The sequence below is a fragment of the Haemorhous mexicanus genome, chromosome 7 (genome assembly GCF_027477595.1).
Source record: "Haemorhous mexicanus isolate bHaeMex1 chromosome 7, bHaeMex1.pri, whole genome shotgun sequence".
Lineage (NCBI taxonomy): Eukaryota > Metazoa > Chordata > Aves > Passeriformes > Fringillidae > Haemorhous > Haemorhous mexicanus.
The window spans coordinates 42364586-42379905 of NC_082347.1; the positions used below are offsets into that span (position 1 = coordinate 42364586).

At 50.9% G+C, this 15320-nt stretch overlaps 1 protein-coding gene across 2 annotated transcripts in view; it reads right to left on the reverse strand.

Moving 5' to 3' along the window:
- The window catches only part of STK32C (serine/threonine kinase 32C), a 69700-nt gene that overhangs the window by 15103 nt on the left and 39277 nt on the right, over window positions 1-15320 (reverse strand). The window contains exon 2 of one of the 2 annotated variants that reach the window (XM_059852256.1): window positions 12945-13000. The exons of the other annotated variant lie outside the window; for it this stretch is intronic. Within the exon in view, the coding sequence (XP_059708239.1) occupies window positions 12945-13000 (56 nt within the window). The remainder of the gene's footprint in view (window positions 1-12944; window positions 13001-15320) is intronic. 2 annotated transcript variants of the gene reach the window in all.

Genomic DNA, 15320 nt, shown 5'->3' on the forward strand with positions numbered 1-15320 from the left:
GCATCCCCAGGTCCCCTCTGCTTTGCTCTTGTACCAAGAACTGCAGGCAGAATCTTGCCAATTATCTATTAAAAAAAAAAAAATTAAACTCTCAGCTGCTATTAGAAAAGCTGCAAACAGGGATCACTGTTCTGGGCATGGCCACAGCTGCACAGGACACAGAACTACTTCCCCTGGCATTCAAATGCATCTTTGTATCCATATTGTATTATGATGGTGCTGTTGGCAATTAAAATACAACTCTTCCCTGGTAATTAGCATCTGTGTAACACTGGTAATCAAAAACTTCATAACAATTTGTTCTACAATCCTCACAAATATTAAGGATAAAATCAGCTAATCAATTTTTTTTTTTTTTTAGGCATAGCCAAGAGAAGAAAGCCTACAGCTGCCTCACATGTGTATCTGCAGAGACATAATCCAGTGTCAGGGATTCACTCAGCACATGAGCCATGGGAACAGCTGGATGAAGCTCTGCTGGAAGCATCTCCCACAGGCACCCCAGGAGCAGCTCCCCTACACCAGCAGGCCCAGAAGGGGCAGGCAGCCCCTCAAGGATGCTGCTGGTCCCTCAAAGGGGCTCCCCCTCCACAATGCTGACCCAGAGCTTGGTGCCATGAGCACCAAGAGAGATGAAAACACTGCAGGCTGCCAGCACCTGCAGCCCCTCTCCATCCCCTCAGGGCTGGTCCTGGGAGGGAGCTCTGGGCACAGCAGATCCTTTCACACCTACCCTTAGTGGGCAAGGGGCCCAGTAACACCCAGAGGGACTGTGGCACCAAGTCCTGGCCGGGGGCTGCAGCTGCACACAGCCTGCCTGTGACAGTGACACTCGCCCCATGCTCAGCGGGGACACGGAACCAGAACTGTCTGACCCTGAATACAAACTTACTCTGAATCAATCCAAACCCTTCACTGCTTGACTGCAGAGCTTATTGAAGCAGCACTTGGTCCTGGAACAGCTCTGACAGCAGTGTCTCTGGCAGTGTTCTCTCAGCCATTGTCTCCAGCACACAAAGACCTGTTTGCAGGACCAGGACATCTGCTGCCATTCCCACAGCCACCTCCATGTGCCAGTGACCCAGCCCAGGGGACACCAACATGAGAGGGCTGCTGGCTGTGACAACAGCACCCCCCAGTCTTCCCATCCAGCTCACAGAAACACAAACTCACAGAAGGGTTTGGGAGGGAAGAGACCCCAAATCCCCCCCAGTGCCACCCCTGCCATGGCAGGGACACCTTCCCCTGCCCCAGGTGCTCCCAGCCCCAGTGTCCAGCCTGGCCTTGGGCACTGCCAGGGATCCAGGGGCAGCCCCAGCTGCTCTGGGCACCCTGTGCCAGGGCCTGCCCACCCTGCCAGGGAACAATTCCTGCCCAATATCCCATCTAAACCTCTAAAGTTGCAGTGGTAGCCAAACAAGTGGGACCCTCAGGAGCCATGCTCTAAGTACAAGGTTATCAGCTCAACAAATCTGCCTTCACATCTTTAAGTGCTGATTTTGTTTCCATTTCCAGACACCTTGCCATGTTTCACTCCTTAAGAGATTTTTCATGGAGCCTTACAACTTTAGTTTTTCCCTGCTGAAAAGCTGTGCTTTTCCACAAGATTGATGGACTTGTTTGTCAGAACACCATAAATCATTAAAATCTCTTTTATGCAGCACTGCTGTTTGCTGCAGCCAAGTTGTAACAGCAGCTGATGAAACTTTTATTCACAGCAAGCCTGTTGGTGTTTCCAGGTCGTGTCAACACTTCCATAAAAAAATCTCTTTCTCAGTTGCTTATGCTAGAGCCAAAAAAGTCTTCTGACCCAAAATAACACCTGCCATTCCAAACAGCACTTCAGTGTGCTGTGTATCAGAGGATCACAGAATCCCAGACCGGTCTGGGTTGAAAGGGACCTTAAAGATCATCCAGTTCCAGCTCCCTGACATGGCAGGGACACCTTCCACCTTCCACAGGCTGCTCCAAGCCCTGTCCAGCCTGGCCTTGGACACTGCCAGGGGTCTAGGGGCAGCCACAGCTGCTCTGGGCAATCTCAGTGGCTTCAATCTGTAGTCCTAAGAATGTGTTCCTGTGCTTCTGTGCAGGTCCACAGCCCTCCCTGAGGCTCAGCAGACCCCTGTGGATCTGTATCCCCTCTGGGTGTGCCCAGCACTCTGTGTGCAGGCAAAGGAAACCACGTGTGCAGGTGCAGCTGGAGTGGCTCAAAACACAGGCAGAGCTAAGCTTGTCCATGTTTTTTTATTTTGTTTCCAGAATGAGCCTTATTCTGTCTCACTCACACAAATGGGGCAGCCAGCACACTGAAACTATGTCAGGAAAAGCTCTCCTCATTGGTACCCTGCAAACGGGGCTGGGGCCTTCCAGTTGGGATCTATCAGGGAACATTTCCTCATTTCCCTCCAAGAAAACATGGAAGGGGGCTGCAGAATGGTATCTACAGGGTCTGAGCCCTGTGACTTAATGCAATTTAAGGTGATTCAGAGTAAGCATTTCCCTTTAATGTCACGCTGAGAAAATAAGGTCCCATCAGACATGAAGCAGATGTTTCTGTAATTGAGTTTGGATATGGGGGATTATTTGACTTGAAGCTCCAAAACACGTGTAGATTTCTTTTCCTCAGGAGAGACACTAATCCAAATAAACAAGGAGAAACTGCAGAAGTGACAGCAGAGAGCCCTAAAGAACAAAAAGGAAAAAGAAGAGTTTTCCTTTGCTTTTCCTTGTCCTGGTTCTCCACCTGTCCCCCTGCACACCAGCAGAGCAGCCCCATCACCTGCCAGACACCCCAAACCTGGTGTCTTCGCTCAGGGCTCAAACACAAATGTACACATTTGGGATTCCCCTATGGCCACAGCCCTGAGCACATCTCTGGTGGGGCACAGTGTGATTTGCTGACCTCCAGGCCATGGAGCAGCCCCTGGGGTGGCCCTGAAGGGGACAGGGGCTGTGCTGGCACCGTGCGGAGAGCAGGGAGGAGCACAGCCCAGGAGATGTGTTCTGGAGCTGTCACACTGCCTACAGAAAGGCTGTTAGGCATCTACATTTCTGTCTGGCTTTAATCACATGCTCAGAGATCTCTGCTGGGCTTTTCTTTTTCAATAATTAAAGTAGAATGATGAAAACAGATCAACCTGCAGAGATCCCTGAAGACACTGTGACCCATCTTTCTGCCTTTTGGGTGGATCCAAACCTGGATCCAGCATTTCCTCCAGCTCAGCAGCCCTCCATAGATTTACATGAGCACCTGGACCCCTGTGCACAGCCACAGCTAACGAGCATTGTCTGAATAAATCGTGCAATGTTTTCCTGTGGGCGACACGCAGTTTGAGTTATGTCTAGTATTTGGAGCCATCTCTCCTTATGGCCATGACTACATTCTGTGGTAGGCTGGTTAAAGAGGCAAAATTATTTTTTTTAACTACATATTTGACAGATATTGGGAACAGAAAGAAATCTAATTACTTCCAATGAAGATTGGAGGCCTTATTTAATCTCTGAACGTAAATTGATGTTGAAGTTCCCTGACCCCAAGGCAAGAACACTTGCTGTGCTATTTTGAAAAGCCTCATCACTCATCCTGACCCGGCCCTGATGGGCACTGGCATCGAGACCCAAGTGGCCCCAATGTCCTCGTCTGTGCTGCTGCCACAACACGCCCCCAGGCACCAAAGCTTCCCTTCTGTGCTGAAGGAAATAAATACAGGTCTTTCTTTTCAGCCAAGAAAGGAGGAGATACTCCTGTTTCACAGTGCAAAACCCTCAGGAGGAATCAATGCCACTTGCAGCCAAATGCTTGATTTTCCCTTGGCAGAAGCTTGCTCCATTGAGCTGGTGTTTAGCACCAGGCGGCACAAAGGGATCAGCCCTGGAAGGGCAGCTGTGGAGGCTGGGCAGATGGAGTTCCCTGCCAGAGTGAGGGCACAGGGCTGTGGTGGGCCTGGACACAAACCCCCTGCCCCTCCTGGCTGCTCTCCTTCCCCTGCACTGCAGCCACCCACCGGCCAAGCCCCAGCAGCCAGTGCCTGGCCCCAAGGAGCCTTCACAAGCCTCACGAGCCTTCCTATCAAACCCACCAAACAGCACTCCATTACCTCAAGCTACCAAGATAAAGAAATGTGCTTTATATTCCTCCATGTTTCCAGGGATGGGACTCCTCTGCCCAGGAACACCCTGCAAATCTCAGAATCACAGAATCACAGAATGCCTTGGGTTGGCAGGGACCCCAAATCCCCCCCAGTGCCACCCCTGCCATGGCAGGGACATCTCCCACTGTCCCAGGTGCTCCCAGCCCCAGTGTCCAACCTGGCCTTGGGCACTGCCAGGGATCCAGGGGCAGCCCCAGCTGCTCTGGACAACCATCTTGCCCTGACAAGCCCAAAGATAGTAGCAGGGGCTAAAATCGAGTTCCAGAGCAGAGCAGAGCTGATCTGAGAGCCTGAGCATGCAGCAGCCCCCCAGAGCTCTGCATGGGCACACAGGGGGCACCATCCCACCGTGGGGTGAGGGCTGGCTGCAGCTCCTGCCTCCTGGCAAACAGCAGTGCCCCAGCTGGGTTGGTGTTGGGTCATCCTCAGGGTGGTTTGGTTTCACTGCACCACTAGCTGTACATGAACAGATAAGTACTTCATACTGCACTGCCCTTTGTTGGGAGGAATTTTTAGCACTTACTTTTAAAAACAATTTTTAGATCAAAAGTAATAATATGGCACAACAATCTTACTGCAACTCCTTGAGAAAAACGACAGGAACAGAAGGAATCTCGATGAATTTTGGACATAAATAGTAAGTAAACGGGAGGTGAGGGTGGAAAGCAGAGACACAAAAGGCTTCTCTTCAATAAACATGGTTTCTTTCCATGCTCTTCTTTCTTTAAAAATTCTCATGGACTTACACTCCAGAGTGCTTTCCAAAGGGAGGTAGAATCCCTGGTCATACAGGTAAAATATAGTCTATCCCAAATGTGACAGGTCAGTAAGAATAAAAAAGTATTAAGAAAAAAAAATAAGAAAAGCCAATTTGCAATTGTCAAAGTGATCCTGTACTTACAGTTTCATTTCAGAGAACAAAATGGCCAGTTGGTACAAAAATGGAAAGCACTAAATTTAGAATTTGCCAACATTTTCACTCCTGGTATTTTAATTTTATGGAACTATTGAAGCAGACATGATTTTGCTGTGCACATGACATAAATAACGATGTCCAGGCTTTCCAGAGGGTGACCCTCGCTGGGTTGCACCTGAGGGCCCCTCACCCCTCACCCAGGCTTGGGAACAGCATCACGGATGGAAAGAGCAGGGGGAAGGAGCCCAAACCCACCAAAACTCCCAGCCCAGGACCCATGCTGCTCCCAAGGCTGTGGGTGTTCCCTGGCTGTGCTCTCAGGAGCCCTTTGCAGTGACAGCCTGTGCAGGCCGACCCTTCGTGTGCCATGCTGCAGTGCCCCGCTCCCCGCTGACACCGGCGCTGGGCACACCACACATCAGCACCGACACAAAGAGCAGGTGCCACGGGCGTTTCCCGTCCCTGTCCCTCCCTCGGTGAGGGCAGGGAAGGCAGCGTGGAGCAGCCCCGGGCACAGGGCGGGCTCTCCAGGCTGTGGGTCAGCGCCCAAACACGGCCCCACAAGCCCTGAGCCCACGCCTGGGCTCTGGGGGCTCCTGCGAGGCACCCCTCAGCGGGAGGAGAGAGCCAGGCCTCCCCAGCGCCTTTCTGGGCCTCCTCCACAGGGCTGTCCCACAACAGCTCTTCCCACATCCCCTTCTCAGCCCTCTCCACAGTCCAGCAACATCGTTCACCTGGGAAACTAGGCTAAGAAGACAGGAACAGAGGGGATTCCAGAGGAGAAGGGCTGTCAGGAAAACTGGGAGGGGTAAAAGCTCCTGGTGTGCTCATCCCTGGGAAGCACGCTGCCTAGCAAGCCTGGCCCGCACCAAGGCCCTGTCCCACGGCACTGCCGCTGGCTCCGCGCGCCCAGCTCAGGCCATGGGTCCCTCAGCCTCAGCAAAATCACGTCAAATCCCTCATTGCAACACTGTTCCTATTGTGAGTTGTGCACCAGTTGCATGAGTTTCTGCTTCTATTTTTCATGCTCCATCTTTAATTCATTGCTGAGACACAGGAAATCCCAGCGGCCTTGTAGTGGCTTGTGGGCAGCTCTGCCTTCACCACAGAAAAACCAGAGCAGAACTGCATCCAGCCTTTTGGAGCCGTGTCCATACAGTCCCACGAGATTCAGACCAGTTTCTGAGCAGCACACAGACACTTCAATAAGAATTCATGAACTTTAGACCCACAAGAAGAAATACATCCAGTGAAGAAGAAGACAAAGGCTCCTTCCACAGACACCACTGTCCAGAGTAACAACAGGGTACACCCGCAATGCTCTGGACAAACCCAGGCAGTATTTTCCCTAATAAACTCTATGTGCTGTATCATGCTGATGTACCCATAATTTCATAGGAACCGAGGACACTGCTCCCTATCATTTTTGACATTAAGTGGTTTGTAATTGGATTGTCCAACCATAAGCATTAACACAACATCCCAAGCTCACAAGCTGCAGCTTCCAAAGACCTGTAGATGACCTCGATGTCCAACACAGCTTCAATTTTATTGTTGCCAAAAGCTGCATCTGACGCTGGAACCTTCTATCTCTCAGCTTCATTTACGAGCTGGTGGGGGTGTGGGCTATGATGGCTTGTCAGAACAAAAACAAGATCCAAATGCTGGCCACATTTCAGCCTCTGAGAAAATTGTAATTATCATTAGTGACAAAGGATGGGATTTTACTTTAAAAGTAAGAGGTTTTCATGTTGGCCATGTGAGAGCTGCAGTCTGGCGTGATCGTGTGGGCCCTGCTGAGGGCAGGAGGAGCCTCTGCCCGCGGCACACAGGGGAACAGGAGGTTCTCCTGAGGGCAGTGCTAACAGAACTATCATCACATTTACAGTCATTAATCTGATCAATGCCAAAACATTCTGCTCTCTGGCCTTTCAGGTGGGTGAATGTTTACAGAATTCTGTGATGCACTTAGGCTGTGGAAGTCTCACAGAATCACAGAATCCTTTCAGCTGAGTTAAAAAGAGACCTCCAAGACTGAGCTCCAGTATTTGACCAAACACCACCCTGCTAACCAAAGCAGAGCACAGAATGCCACATCCTATCATACCTCAAACACCACCAGGCAAGGATGGGCACTCCACCACCTCCCTGGGTAGCCTATTCCAATGTTTCTCCAAAGCCAGGTCACCCTGACCCAGCTCCATCCTCCCCTGCTTCCTCTGCAGCTCCCCCTCCTCCCCCTGTAATGCTTGCAGCTCTCTGTCCCTTACCCCTCTGCAAGGCTGGCCCTTCTGACCAAGGGTCAGGGCTGGATTCAGGCACATCTGCCACTCAACAGGCAGATGTGTTGATCCATGAAAAGGTTTCCTTAATCAAAGACCTCAGAATGAGATCTCTTTGGGTTCAGGAGGGGAGGCGGAGCTGGGAGGGTGTGGGTGGATTTTGTTGCAGAACCTAATGCTGAAAAGACTCTCATCTAAGAGCCAGGAAGAACCTGAGCATCCAGCTGCTGTCGAGGCTCGGTGCACACCCAGGAGTTCACAGAAAACACTGCTGCTGGCACAAGGCACAGCGAGCTCTCTCCCTGTGCTCCAGCTGTGGACACGCTCCTGCTCCCAGCCTGAGAGAGCTGCTGCTGAGGCTGAAGCCCGTGCAGCCAGCAGGCATCAACAGGGCATCAACCACCTGTGCCACTGGCCAGCCCCTTGGGGACATCAACCACCTCGTCCCCACCTGCCCTAAGCCACGCTCCAGCACCTGCTGCCAGCAGTGCCAGCCCCCGGGGAGACCTGGGGGTGGCCCAGGGCCATCAGTGTGAGTTCGGGTGGGGGATGAGGCTTCTGCTCTCTGCTCTCTTACACCTCTTTCCTGTCCACAGGTCCCTGGCTGCTGGAGTGAGGGCCCATCCCACCTCCCAACCCACCTACACTCCCACACCAGTGTGACTCACCCACAGGGAATGATGGGGGCTCAAAAACCCCAGGCAGCTTCTAATGCAAACGTTAATTTTGTACATCGGGTGTACAATAATAACAAAGGTGGGCAGCTTGTTTGATAAATGATGGGCTTTTGAAGTCTGATCTTTCAGAAACCCCAAACAGGTACCCAGTGTGGAAGTGCAGGATAATCCCCAGCCCCTTCCAGCTGAGCTCACTGCTCACCCAGTCACTGCAGACCCTTCAGTGGCACTTCCCACTCTGTAATTTTCCTGCTGCTGCCCCCACAGCCTGAGATCCAGACAGTGAGGAGGTGCTGGACCTCACCACCACTGCACCTTTCATCTCTGCCATTCTGTCCCACGGCTTTTACTGATGACACGCTCACAGCTTAGCAACATCCAGGAAAGAAGAAAAATCCCTTGGCACTCGGGGGGGAGATGGTATCAGAGGGAGGATCCCCCTGTGGGTGCTCTGTGCTTTCTCACCCCCTGCTCTTGGTCACTGTTCCCAGCCCAGGCAGCTGTTCCTGTGCTGGATGCAATGGTGGGGCACGCTGTGGAATCAGAGAATCCCACAATCATGGAATATCCTGAGCTGGAAAAGACCCACAAGGAGTCCAGCTCCTGTCCCTGCCAGCCCCCCCAACAATCCCACCCTGGGACCCCTGGGAGCAGGGTCCAAATGCTCCTGGAGCTCTGGCAGCCTCGTGCCCATTCTCTGGGAAGCCTGGGCAGTGCCAGCACCCTCCAGGGATGAACCTGTCCCTAGTGTTAGTGTCCTTCACATCACTCCTGCTGCAGGTCCCCATCTCCTGCATCCTGCAGGACTCCCTGGGCAGCCTCGGGGGCTGGGCAGGATGGGGCCTGACCAGCACTGGGTGGCCCCATACCAGCAGCTCTCCAGCACCCCAGGACCCACAGACACCCCTCAGGCTGTGCCCTCTCCATAACCAGGCTGCCCTTTGACAAAGCCAAGGCAGCCCTGGCTCCAGAGCCTGCCAATGACATGGTGTGAGATCGAGTGACAGGAGCAGTGTCCAGCAGGGACAGCCTCTGTCCAGCCCTGCCAGTGGCTCCAGCAAACCCTCAGCCTCAGGTGAGATCAAGGACAATAAAGGAAAAATCAAGGGCAAAAAATATGTGTGGTAGCTAAATACCAAGGGATTAAGTTTCCAGCCTTTCTTTAGGGGGAAAAATCCAACATTTATAAAGCTGGAAAAAAAGAAAATGGATCAAGCTAGTGTTGATGTCAAAGAGGGATTCAGTTGAGAATAGACTTGAAGGGAATTGTATTTATGGTGCAGCTACTGGGTGGGCATCTGTGACCTTTAGAAAATGGATTAAAGCCTTTCTATACCCAGCTCCAGGCTGTGTGAATTATTAAAGCAACAAAATCATGAAGTTGAAGTACTTGTACAAAGAAACCCAGACACAGCCAGCCCTCCCTGGGAGGGTCAGTGGAGCTGGGCACAGGGACCAGGACCCCCAGCTCCTCTGGAGCAAACTGAAAGCAGGCCCCCACAGGCTCCCAGCCCAGGCATACTGGTTCCCTCTGGAAGATTCCATTCCCTGCTGCTGCTCATTCCAGTCCCAGCCCTGGTTTAATCCCCTATTTCCAATGGCACACAAAGGCACAAATCCACGCTGAAAAACTCCAGACGTGTTCTTATTTCTTCTCAGCAGTGAAGTGTAAATAATGAATTCCCACAGCCCCATCCAGCTCCTTATTGCTTGGAAAAGGCAGCTGGGGCTGCAGAACCACGAGGGAACCGAGGTGGGAGGAGGAGGTCAGGAGCAAACAGCCCCAGCTGCCTCACGGGGACTGAAGGCACAAGAGGCCAACCAGAAGAGGCAGAGGTCCCGGTCCTGCAATGCCACCACTGCCTTTGGATACCTCTGGGTCTCATGCTGGCTCTCATGAAGCACAATGAACCTCAGAGCATATTTCCCACTAAAACAGGGCCACAAACTGCACCCCATTCCAGAAACCTCCTCCTGGCTGCTGCTCCTTGGGAAATGGCAGCAGAGCAGCCAAAACCTGGGCAACTGCTGCTGCTGCTTGGAAAGGAGCCTGTGCTGCAGGAAGAACACTGTGCTGATATTAAATCACTAAAAATCAAATAATATCACCTCTACTATGTGGGGAAAATATTCCACACTTGCTAATTGGCATAAACATGGAATTGAACCTGACCTTCATTTGATTAATTGTATCTTAAAGCTGATTAAACCCATCTCTAGAAAACAGAAATTGGCCATTTATTGCAGATATGCCAGAGCCACAGCTCTGGGGCTCTCAGGCTCTTCAAAAGGGATTTCTGAGTTCCTTTTCCTTTCCTTTCCTGCAGTTCCCACACCGAGAACGTCACCACGTGTCCTGAGAGGTGAACAAAGTGACCGTGGAAGGAAAAGCTGTGCCCAAGGCCACCCCAGGAGCTGGCCCCGGGTCCTGTCACCATGAGATCACACGGTGCCACAGCTTCCACACGTCACTCACACACTGAGGGTCTACTCGCACACTGGCTCCTAAATATCTTCCTGAATGTGGGCAGAGAGAGGTTCAATCAAACAAACCAACAAGTCACTCCTAAACTTTTAGTAACACTTGCCAGGTAGGTAGTTTAATGTTTTCTGTATTTAAATGTGAGTTATAAATTACTTGGTAAATGCAAAAAGCTTTTCTCAGTGTCAGAGGAAATTCAGCATATTGACAAAATCATCCAGAAAGATGACAGATGAATCATTTCAGCATTTTGTTGAAAGTGTGTGTACAGTTCTGATGCCTGATAGACTGCTATGTGCTAGACTTAACCTTTCTGCAACGCAGAGCGAGCAGCTGCAGGGAGCAGCCACAGGGAGCAGCTCTCTGCAGAGCCAAGGGACTCCTGCCCTGGGACAAGAATTGCTTTTTCTCTGTTTCACATCCTGAGCAGAACTAATTTTCCATCCTTAAAAGAATAAAACCTCCTTGTCTGGAAAGTTTATATGTGAAGTATGAATCTTCTCCTATCAGCTCGAAACAAGTTGCTCTTTTTCACTGAGGTTTGGAGTTTCTGTTTGGCCTTTGATTGTGAGCTGAAGACACAAGACCTTGAGTGTTCCTGTTCTCACCAGGAGTGTCTGGGGAGACTTTCTTCTGCTGTTTGCCTTATCCTCACAGCACAAGGGCTGAGCTGGTATTTCATTATTTGCCATCATTCCACAGAAGCCCAGAAATGTGACAGAGCTCTGCTGCACGCTTTCGCCTCTCCTTGCTCAAGGGATGTGGCTGCAAAGAGGGGTGAGTGTTTCAAACCACCCCCTCAAACCATCACAGTGACTTGCACATTGCTGGCAATCCATTTCCATTACCCTGGAAGTCCCAGGCAGACTCTCATGGAAGCCCAGCAGGAATTCACATGGGTGGGTTGTGCCAGAGCAGGGGAATCGATCTCCTGGTGTTCATCAGGGAACTGAGGCTGTATGGGAATATCTTCTCTAAAAGAAGCACTGATGGCAGCACTGGGACTGAGTGTCCCCTGTCCTGCCTCTCAGAACAGCTGGACCCTCCCCATACAGACCACAGCTGATTTTGTGCTGCCACTGTTACCCAGCACCAAAACTGCTTAATACATATAAAGTATTCAAAAAGAGATTTTGGTGATTGGTAAAAATTTGGGTTCTTCTGACCAAACAGGTCTCAGATCTCCTGGGAAATTTCTGCTTTTGCAAAGTTTCCATCTTCCAGCCATCCAAGTATAGCAGGCCAGGCTGCTCCCCAGGCCATGGCCCAGTGGAACAAGTCCTCGTCAGGCTGTACCACAGTGGGAGAAGGCAAAGGACACTGAGGTCATCTTCAGAGCCAGATCTGGATGTTCTCACCCTTGTGGCATCAGCTTTTGATCAAAGTGTGATGGGAGAAACCGGCCACGATGACCTGACCAAACGTGAGCAGGTGCAGCTTGCCCCACCACTCAGCTGTCCTGTTTATGTCCCCAGTGCAGGGTGACACTTGTGCCACCCACTGAGCCAGGCTGGGCCCTTCCACAGCTTTGACACTGCCTGTTTCACACTACTTCCATGGCCACGTCTCCCCCCAAAGCCCCAGTGCTGGCACACAGCCCCACCCACACAAGAGTCACTGGGCAGGTGACACACCTGGCCCAGCAGTGTCCAGGATCAGCGCTGGCACTGTCACTCCCAGCTCTCACCCACCACACACAGGTGAGGCTGCACAGGGGGCACCCCTGCTGTTGGCTGGCAGCAGAACACAGTGACAGAAGCACTGCAGAGCTCCCAGGGCAGCCCTGTGCTCGTGTGACATCCCATGGGCACCGTGCTGGCACTGCCAGACCAGGGGCAAAGGCCAGAGTCACCTGCACAGGGGCAGAGGGCCAGCCAGAGGAACAGGGAATGGAAAAGGACTGACACTAGGAAAGCAGCAGTAACTGACTCCCAGAGATACACAGCTTTTTGATCATCGCCTCCCACATCCTCCCACACGCTTGGCAAGAAAAGCCAGTTAAAAATAAACAACAAAACCTCTTCAGCATAGCTGATTTCTGATTGGGAAAACAGCCCAGGACTTCACAGAGCCCTCCTGACCTGTGTGCCAGCTCAAGCACCAAGGACAACTTCCAGCACCTTCCTGCCTCACTGCCCCCCCCCACAACCCAGACATCCCCACAGGAAACTGAAAACACAGAGAATGTTTGCTGTAAAATGGTCACAATTGTGCTGGTAACTTACAACACATCTGTTGCACCAAGATGCCAAGAATTACAGCAGAGCCAAATGGCAACAAGGTATTTTCCTGAACATTTTTCCTGCGTTGACTGAGCAGCCATCATTAAAAAAATAGAAAAATAGCCAATTTTGGCCCCATTACTGTTCCAATAAACCACAAGTACATAACAGCAGACACCTGACAAACCATGCAAGACTGAGTGCTCCAGCCTACCTTGCCAAAGCTTCCCTTCCCAATGGCCCGGAGAATCTGGAAGTGGTCAAAGTTCACTACAAGGTAAAGAAAAAAGAATTTACATTTGTAAATGCTTTACTACAAATAAGCTTGCATTTTAAAGAAGGCAGGGAGACAACTACAGAGCATTGGCCAAGCTTTTATTAAAAGTTTTCCTCTGGGGAAGCTGCAGGACAGCAGCTGCTTTCCTTTCAAGTCTCTTCATGAGCTGACAGAGGGTTGGATGAGGTTACTAAATCAGTGGTTTAGCACAAAGTAAAATACAGCTTCAACCTGTGTGGATCCTGGGGGGGCTTCACAGAGCTCAGGGGCAAACTGCAAGTGTGGCAGAGTGGAGAGTGTGGTGAGACCCTGCCCCACACTCTGCCTTGCCCACTGCCCCACTGCCTGCTGCCCCTGCCCCACCAACACTGCCCACTGCCCCCTGTGCTCAGCCAGTGCTGGGTGTGCTGCTGTTGGTGCTGCCAAAGGACAGCAGTAGGGGACAGGGCCAGCCCTCCACTCCCTTCACGTGCAGACCCATCTGGAAGAGATCCATAGTTTTTTCCAGAGCCAGCATGAGGAGCAATGACAAGAGATGATCGTGCAGCTGTAACACTCAGCCACTGACTCCATCAGTTGCTGCTGCAAACAACATTATTTTAATACCAAAGTACTGCTGTGATTTAATTTAATATCAGTTTTAAATAAAGAAGACAAGGTGAGGAGGAGCTTGCTGATGGACTGAGCCCACCTGCTCAGATACAGCTGTCAGCCCTTGCCAGCTGTACCACGAGACACTCCCTGTGCAGGGCACCCTCAGCATTCCTTGCCACGTGTCTGGATGAAAAGAAGTGCTTGGCATGGGCTTGGGGGTTTGCAGCACAAGATGGTCAACAATGAGCACGGAGCTTGTTGGCCGGCCACAGAGACCAAAATCACTCAGGAGGAGTGGGAACAAAGAATTCACTATAAATATTACGAGTCCCACTCCCAGATCTTAAATAAATGCACATCTGTCATCTCTGAGGATGAATCAAGAGCCCACGCATGCTCATGGAGTTCCTATTACCCTTTTGTGCTAGGCTTATATCCAAAATATTGTTATTGTCACTTTTGTGGGACGTTTTCTGCAGGAGAGCTCAGAAAACTTTGCCAAATGAAACTGAGAACAGAATCTGGGCCAGCTCGTACTCCGTGTGTCCCTGCACTGCCAGTTCCCTCCCTCGGGGATGCTGAAGGGCAGAAGCACCACGACTGCTCCAAGTTTAGCTGGTTTAGTTGGTTTGGCTGACTGTGTGCTGATCGGTCAAGGGCTGCACTCCTTGATCTTGGATAAGGATCTTATTCCTCCCTTAATGACTCTGTGATCTGCCTGAGATCTCTCCAGGAGACCCCATAACAGAGCCCATGGGGACACCAGTGTCCCCACAACCTTCTGACAGCCTCCCACATCTCCAGGGGAAGGGCTCAGCTCCACGGGTGCTGTGTCACCTCCTCATCACCTCCCTCCTCTGTGGGCCTTTTGTTTCAGCAGTGATTTTACTGAGGATTTTCCTACCACCCCACTAGAGGGGCTGCAGTGAGCAGTGCAAAACTGCAGCTTCAGCTTCATAAATATTCTGTCTGAAATCTTCTGGCCAAAGCATTCAGAGCAGTGGATCAAATGTTTTCCACATGCTGCCAAATGCACTGGCTGACCTGTCACCAAGAGGATGCCCAGCTACAGGGAGCCCCTTGGAAAGGCAGCATTTTCTTGACAATTAAACCACGTGCAAGTGCTCAGGATCTGCCATCACTGCCTCCACTCAGGCGGAGAGCTTTTGATAATTCTTTGTTATAATGTTTGGAATATTGTGTTAAAAGGCACTGCCACTGAGAAAACAAACCCCAAAGTGTCATTTCTATGTATCCATGACTACAACTGATCTGGGAAGCCTGCTCGAGTCAGCAGGCAGGAAACAAACCTAGATATGAATATTCACCAGGCCCTTGAACCTATCAGAAGAGATGTCACTTCTAACAAATTAATACAGAGTTCTGCTGATGGGAAGTTCGGATGATGCACTGCCTGGTTTCCCAGTTCCAGTATTTTCTGCAGGATTCAGTAGGCAATCTGATAATTCTGTGGAAGTAAACGATTCTATGATTACATGATCCCAATAAAGCAAAAGCAATCTCAGCATGTGAAGAAGAAAATCATAGTAGCAGTGTGCTGCTTTTTGTGCACAGCACAGTGGATTACTAAGAATGTTAACTTATCACTACGGAATACGTGATTATCCCTAAAATAGAAATCCTGAACCTGCCTGGAACAACTGCATATGCTCCAGAGGCTCTGCTCTCCATGCTGACAGGAGAAAGCTGTCATTCACC